Below are 7819 nucleotides of genomic sequence, written 5' to 3'. Positions count from 1 at the left end.
GACCATGGCATGGCACATCCAATTCATGTATTCATTCATTCATTCATTCATATGTTTAATGATTCATTCAACAAACACATCGTGGGTATCCACTGTGTGCCCAGCCATGTTCTCAGCCCCGGGGACACAGCTGTGAACAAAGCAGACAAACATTCCTGCTCTGCAGAACTTCGTTTTAGAAGGGAAGGTAAACGGTAAAGAAGATAAGTAAAATATAGATTATGTCAGGTAAGCAGTATTTTTTTTGTGTGTGTGTGTTTTTAAAGAATGAAAATAGGAAATAACAGGGCAAGGGCTGAAATTTTAGGGATGTTGGTCAGGGAAGGTCTCCCTGAGGAGGTGACATTTGAGCTGAGGCCTGAAGGAGGTCAAGGAGGAGCCACTGGAGATCTGGGCAGGAAAAACAGCCTGCGCAAAGGCCCTGAGGCAGGAATGTTTCTGGAATGTTTAGGGACCAGCAAGGAGGATATTGTGGCTGGAGCAGAGTGAGTAAAGTGGGGAGTGGGAGGTCATGCGGCAGGACCTACAGCTGCAGTGAGGGCTTTGGCTCTGGTTCTGAGTGAGGTGGGAGCCATAGAAAGTTCTGAGCAGAGGAGGGATGTGACCTGACTCGGGTGTTCACAGGCTCTCTCTGGTGGCTGTGGAAGGAAAAGACTGGGGTGAAAACAGGAGCTGGGGACCAGGGGAGAGGTGAATATACTGGTCCAGGATAGGGGTGACGGTGGGCTGGCCAAGAAGGGGCCAGATTCTGGATAGATTTTGTCAGTGGGGCTGATTTGAGGTGCCAAGGAAAGAGTGGAGCCTAGGATGACCCCACTGCATTTGGCTTTGGGGTGTCCCCAGCCCCTGCAACAGGGCCTGGTGCTCAGCAACCATTTGGTCTCTGCAGTTTCCTGTTTCCCACATGTTTTGGGGTGTCCGTCTCTCTTTAACATCCTCTACCTGCATCCCCCCTTCCAGGAATTTTCTAGGTCTCCTCATTCCTCTTGACCTCCCCAACACCATCTTGGCCTCCCTAACCTGTCTTCCCTCCTGTCCTCTGCAGCTTCGAGGCAGAGAATGGGCCAACGCTATCACCCGGCCGCAGCCCCCTGGACTCACAGGCGAGCCCAGGGCTCGTGCTGCACGCCGGGGTGGCCACCAGCCAGCGCCGGGAGTCCTTCCTCTACCGCTCAGACAGCGACTATGACATGTCACCGAAGACCATGTCCCGGAACTCGTCGGTCACCAGCGAGGCGTGAGCACCATCCTCCCCACCTGCCAGCTCCCCCAGGCCTGGCTCCACCAGAAGCTGCCCTTTCCAGCAAGGAGTGGGAGTGCCCACCCCCAACCTCCTCAAACCCCACCTTGTGCCTCCCCCGCTAAAGGACTCAGTCCTCTTATAGCACTTCCACCCAGGGAGTTACGAGCGCCAACCCTTTCTCTGCCCCCACTGTCCCCCTATTCCCCCCACCAAGCCCAGCCCCTGCAGCATATTTACCCCTTCCCCGCTTCATTTCTGCTCCCCCCACTCACCTGAGCTGCTCTCCCTGCCCACCATTCCTCTGGGTCCAGCCCTCACAGTGTTGCATCTCTGGGCACCCGTGACCTGCCGCTGTCCTTGATTGCAGGCACGCCGAGGATCTCATTGTAACACCGTTTGCCCAGGTGAGACCCCCCCTCCCCAAATGGTTAAGGAGGGCAGGGGCCCCAGCCCTCCCCCACACTTGGGCAAAGGGGCCCAGCCACCTGTCCTCACTGCAGCGCCCTTTCCCAGGTGTTGGCCAGTCTCCGGAGCGTTCGCAGCAACTTCTCACTCCTGACCAATGTGCCCATTCCCAGCAACAAGTAAGTCGAGGCTGGGCCCCAGCACCCATGATCATGAGCCTAAGCACACCTGGGTTTGGCTCTTAACCCTGCTGTGTGGCCTCGGGCAAGCACTTGACTTCTCTGAACCTCTGTTCAGGCAACAACTCCCTTATAACCAGTGAGTCATTGTGGTTTGAGAGCCTAAGACACACGAGCTTTTATAAAGAAAAATCTAGGGAGGTAAGGCCACAGCCCCAGCCCCAGCACCACTCCAGGCCCTGACACCAACTTGCTGGGCAATTGGCATCCTGTGGTGTCTCTGTTTCCCCTCAGTAAAATGGGAATTATGATAATGCCTCCATTAGACAGCTGCTGTGGGGAGTCCAGGAGATGGTATAGAGAAAGTACTAGAACATTGCCCTGCACATGATAAGTCCTCCCTAAATACAAGTTGTTCTTATTATTTTAGGGCAGGGGTGTGACTGAGTGCTGCTGGTCCCTTTGTGGGTAGGGGGCAGAGCCATTCTCAGAGGAGTTGGGAGGTGGTTGTCCAGGGAGCAGAGACTTTGGGAACACAGGACCTGACCCTACCACTGATCAGCCATGTGGTCTTGAGGAAGCCGGTTCACCTCCTTAAGCTTCAATTTCCTCATCTGTAAAATGAGTTCTTGTGGGGCTCATTGAGAGGCTGCAGGCAGAGTACATGGCAGTGTGCCTGGGCCAGAGTAAGTGCTCAGATAAAGAAAAACATGCCAAGGTCAACGGTTCGGATCCCCATACCGGCCAACTGCCAAAGGAAAAAAAAAAAAGAAAGAAAAAAAGGAAAACTAGCACTACTCACGAAGAGAGGGATGCAGGGATCTGGGGATGCCCAGAATGACATTGGCCCCATTTCTTTGCAGGCGGTCCCCGCTGGGCGGCCCACCCCCAGTCTGCAAGGCCACGCTGTCAGGTAGCTAAGCCGAGGGGGTGGGAAAGGGCTCCTCTTGCAGCCCCAATGGGGATGCCTCAACCGCGGTGGCTGTCTCACCCCCTTCCCCAGGACCCCACTCAGCTGGCGGACCCCCATCACTGTGGGCTGGGGTCTCTGGGGGTCTGCCTGGGGACCCTGTCAGCCATCACTCCGGCTGCTTCTTCCCCAGAGGAGACATGCCAGCAGTTGGCCCGGGAAACTCTGGAGGAGCTGGACTGGTGTCTGGAGCAGCTGGAGACCATGCAGACCTACCGCTCTGTCAGCGAGATGGCCTCACACAAGGTGGGCGGGGTCCCACGGGGGCGGAGCCATCTACTGGGCGGGGCTACGGGACGGGGCCAATCCCTGGGTGGGACCGGTGGGCAGGGCTATGGTGGGGCCAACCACTAGGTGGGTCCTGTGGGCGGAGCCAACCACTATTGATGAGGGAGGGGCTAATCTCTGGGTGGGGCCTATGGATAGGGCCAATTCCTGGGCTGGGTGCACCTTTTGGGGACAGCTTCAGGATTTGTAGTTCCTGTAGATTCTTACTTTTCCCAGGCCTGGAGGAGCCTGGTGTGTACTGGGGTTTGTGCATCTGGTTGTACATCTGTCTATAGGTGACCATCTCTATTGGGGGGCTTGTATGCTTGTATGGTCTGCGGGTATGTATCTACGTCTATGCATCTGTGTAGCTGTTGATTTGTTGGCTACCTACTTGCAGCACTGGTGTGTTCGCCACTGAGGGGTGGCATGCAGGTGTGTACCTGTGGAGTGTGTCTAGGGGTACACAGGTGATTGTGTAGGGCTCTGGCTGTGCTGGAGGGGTGTGTATGTCTGCGGGTGTGAGTTGGTCCAGGTGAGAATCTGTGTATCTCTATGTGTTTGCAGGGCTGCAGGGGAGGCTGCAAGCCTTCCATGTACAGCTGTGCAGATCGTGCACTGCACAACTCCAGGGGGCACCATTCAGAAAGCAGGCAGTGTGAATGATGTTTCCTAGAGTTGTACAGCATGGTGGCAGCCCTTGTGGGTGGATGTCTATCAGGAAATGAGTGTGCAGGTGGGGGTGTCTTTGTTTTGGGGTGCATACATCTGTGGGTGGAGGCTTGTCTGAGAACGTGCGAGTCTGAGGGTGATTGTGTTCCTGAGGGTGGGTCAAGCATCTAAGAATGACTGTGTCTCTGTGTATGGGTCTGCGGGTGTTCTACGATGGTGTGCGTGTGTGTATTTGTGTATCTGTGGGAGTGAGTGTGAGTGTTCCCTTATGGATTTGTCGGGGTTTATTTGTGTCCAAGGGCATAAGGATATTTCTGTTTGCTTGAAAGTGTCTGTGGGTGTGTTGAGTGCGTGTGTGTGTCTGGTGTTTGGATGCTAGTCCCTAGGTGTGTGTCTGTGTTCTTAGAAGGGGTGTGTCTGCAGGCATTTGTATCTCTGGGTGCTCAGCTGCATGGCTATAAATGTGTTGGACAGCACAGTTGTGACTATATCCAGGTGTGTGTGTGTGTATGTGTGAATGCACATGCACGTGTGTGTGATTGTGTGATGTTTAATTGCAGGACTGAAAGCATTTCGGTATCTGTGTGTGTTTGAATGTCAAGTGTCTGGGTGTGTGTTGGTGTCCATGGAAGAACTGCCTCAGGGTATTTGTGTGTGTGTGTGTGTGTGTGTGTGGTGTCTGGGTGTGTGTTTCCATCTCTGAGTGTGTCCGTGGAGAGGACATTTTCTCACGGGGGGGTGTGGGCCTCCCTGCCTCTCCCCTTGCAGCCCCACCTGGGTCCTGGCTGAGGCCTGTGGGCTCCGATGCCCCTTTAACGCCCCCCCACCCCTGGCACCACCTGACATCGCATGCAGCCGGCCGGTGCTGCAGTGAGCTCGCACACGCACACACACCGGTGCACACACGGAGCCCCGAGCCTCCGCAGCCTCTTCCAGGACCCTTGTCCTGTCCCCCCATGGGCAGGGGCCCCCTGCTGCCACTGCACCCAGCCACCGCAAAGGGGGGGCCCATCAGGGCCAGGGGCTGGCGGACCATGTAACCAGGGCTGCCTCCGGGAGCGCGGAGGGGAAGGGAGCCCCCAGCCCTGCTGGGCCGGCCCAGGCCCCTCCGCGGCTCCCCATTCCACTTCCCACCTGCCCAGCACCCCCCTCCCTGAGGCTGTTAACCCCGGGACGCCCCAAGCTCAGCCTCTGTGTGCAGCAGGCAGCCCTGAGCAGGGCTAAGGCTCCAAGATGCCCTTGGTGGATTTCTTCTGCGAGACCTGCTCCAAGCCCTGGCTGGTGGGCTGGTGGGACCAGGTAGGGGAAAGAAAGGTGAAGGATGGGTGGGAGACCTACCCGGCCCTCCACCTTGGACCCTCCAGCCCCTGTGTGGCCGTGTGTGCAGCTGTGCACGTGTGTGGCCTGGAGATAAAGGCTTGTGATCATCTCTGTGTGACCCAGGGCTGGGTGTGGATGGCGGGAGGCTGGGGGTGTGTGGCTCTCCCTGGGGGGGAGAGGGGGGTTGGGTCTCCTGCTGGGTGTGACTATATGAGTGTCTGGATGTCTGTGTGTCTGCGATGGTGTGTGTCCACCTGGCCATATGCTTGTTTGCCTGGGTGTTGGTGTGGCCCTGTCTGGATCATATGGTTCTGACTGTGGTGTTGTGTACTGGGCCATGTTTGTGAGCCCAGAGCTGGCTGATATTTTGGGGGCAGGTGACCCCAAATGTCAGTGACTGCCATATTGTGTGTCTCAGGTGTGTGACAATGTAGGACTGGGAGACTGTGACTCTGTGCAGTTGTGTGAGATTTTGTGGGTCCATCTTGTATGTGTATGCATGTGTGTGTGTTATGTGTACCCCGGGTCTCTTGGTAGCACCAGGATGGGTGAGCACCCTGTCCCAGTGTGGCCCACGCAGGCTCACCCTTCCTGCCAAGTGTCCCTCTGGCCTCACTGGACAGAGTCTGCTCCTGCTTTGGGGGTGCTTTGGCACAGCTTGGGGGTGGGGAGCCAATGCCCTTTCTCCTCCATGCACAATGTCACAGCAGAGGCCTGTGTGAAATGTCATGGGGGGACCAGGAGGGGCTCCCAAGCCCAGTTTTGGGTATACTTCATTCATCTGTGCATCTGTCCACCTCCTTGAAGTTGGAGGAGGGGGGCTATGATGGGAACCCAACTCCCCCTCCCCTGGGTGACCAAACTGGGGTTATCTCAGCTCACTGCTCTCCCCTCTCCTGGCCAAACCTTCTCTTCCCCCAGAGCTTGGGCACTGCACCCCTTCTTTCAAACTGGGCAGGGGGCTGGGAGCCAGGACCCCCAGGGATTGGTGTCTCTGTCTGGGAAGACCTGGGCCAGGGGTAGCTCTGGGAAGGCAAGGGTTAAGGGGCTTCCAGCTTGCCCCCCTTTCCCCTAGCTCAGCAGCTGGTTGGAGGGGGAGTTGCTAAGGAGACTCCCATTGCCATGGTGACGGGAGTCTCCTGATACCCCATTGGCTCCCTGTTAGGCAGGAGGCCCTCCCTTCCACAGGTGCCCCTCTGGCTCCTCCTTAAGGGGAGTGTGGGGAAGGGAGTCCCTCTTTCCTCTGGAGGGGTATGCTGATCCTGATCCCCCAAGCCTGGGGACCCCCATCCAGAGGTGGGAGGAGAGGAAAGGCTGCCCCCTCTCCTCCAGCAGCCTGGTAGGGGCTCTGTTGGCTGAACAGAGAAATAGGAGGGACTTCTGGGGTCTTCAGGAGTTTCTTGGGAAGTGCTGACACACACGCCCACCCCCCTTTATGATTTCCCCATCATCCCTTCCTTCTTGACTCCTTTACCTTAGTTCAAGAGGATGCTGAACCGTGAACTCACACACTTGTCAGAAATGAGCAGGTCAGGAAACCAGGTCTCAGAGTACATTTCTACAACATTCCTGGGTGAGTGAAGGGCAGTGTCTGGGTTGGAGGGACACAGAGGCTGGGGGGGCTGCCCTAACCCTGGGTCCTAGTGCCAACATTTACCCAGGGACCCTGACTCTTAACTCCCCAAAGGTCTAAGTCACCAAGCTCAAGAGTGCCCACAGTCATGATGCCTCCAAACTCAACAGGACCCCAACAGCATTTGAATATATGAGCTGAAAAGCCACTCCAAACTCAGTGCAATCCCAACAGAACTCTCAAACTCAAGACCCTAGGAGACTTCCCAAACTGAAATAGAATTCCTAAACTTTAAAAATAGTCTCTGAGATGAAAAGCCTCCCAAATTCAGTAGAACCTAAAATTCAATAGAATCTCTAGACTTGGATTGGCATCCCCAAATTCAGAAGACTCCCCCAAGCTCAAGAGAGATGCCCAAACTCCATAGGGTTCTCAAACTTAAGTAAACTCTGTGCTCCAGAGCCCACAAAGGACCCCCAAACTTTAAAAATATTCCAAGCTAAGTAGCCCCCCAAATCAATAGAATCTCCAAACTTGGTGTGACCCCACAAAATCAGTTGACTCACAAAGCTTTAGATCCTCAAACTCAGTAGGATTCTTAAGCTTTGAAACCTACAAAAGATTCTCCAAACTTGGGAGAATTTTCTAACTTGATGGAACCCCAATACAGTAGGATGCCCCAAATTCATAGGAATCTTTTACTAAGCTCATGGGGACCTCAAACTCATCCTAACCTTTGAACCCAAGAGCCCCCAAGCTAAGGATATCCCTCCAAACTCAGGATAATATCCCCTTCACAATTTATTGCCAAACCCTAGAGGCCCCCAAGTTTAGGAGACTACCCAGCAAACTCAAGAGAAGGATTCAGAATTTCAAATGCTCCCGTCAATGGGAGCATGGCATGCAAATGACCCCTATTAGACCCTGTCATTGGCTATAGCCAATGGAAGCATGGCATGCAAATGACCCCTATTAGACCCTGTCATTGGCTATAGCCAATGGAAGCATGGCATGCAAATGACCCCTATTAGACCCTGTCATTGGCTATAGCCAATGGAAGCATGGCATGCAAATGACCCCTATTAGATTCTGTCATTGACTGGCAGCTCCAGGTCACAATGGGTGACCTTGGCTGGGCTCTGGAAACCCTTGAAAGCTCAGGAAAAGGGATCCTAGAGCTGGCCCCCAGG

At 55.0% G+C, this 7819-nt stretch overlaps 1 protein-coding gene across 1 annotated transcript; it reads left to right on the top strand.

Moving 5' to 3' along the window:
- The first annotated feature begins 309 nt into the window (after window positions 1-309).
- Window positions 310-6715, top strand: LOC103583646 (cAMP-specific 3',5'-cyclic phosphodiesterase 4A-like). Its single transcript, XM_008564907.1, has 7 exons — window positions 310-485; window positions 1046-1237; window positions 1611-1647; window positions 1757-1827; window positions 2691-2740; window positions 2931-3043; window positions 6536-6715. The coding sequence occupies exons 1-7, from the start codon at window positions 310-312 to the stop codon at window positions 6635-6637; spliced, it is 741 nt and encodes a 246-aa protein (XP_008563129.1). The 3' UTR covers window positions 6638-6715.
- Window positions 6716-7819: the final 1104 nt, after the last annotated feature.

The sequence above is a fragment of the Galeopterus variegatus genome, unplaced genomic scaffold (assembly GCF_000696425.1).
Source record: "Galeopterus variegatus unplaced genomic scaffold, G_variegatus-3.0.2 Scaffold25302, whole genome shotgun sequence".
Classification (NCBI taxonomy): Eukaryota; Metazoa; Chordata; class Mammalia; order Dermoptera; family Cynocephalidae; genus Galeopterus; species Galeopterus variegatus.
Note: the sequence above shows the minus strand (reverse complement) of the source record. Positions and strands in the feature narration are given on the sequence as shown.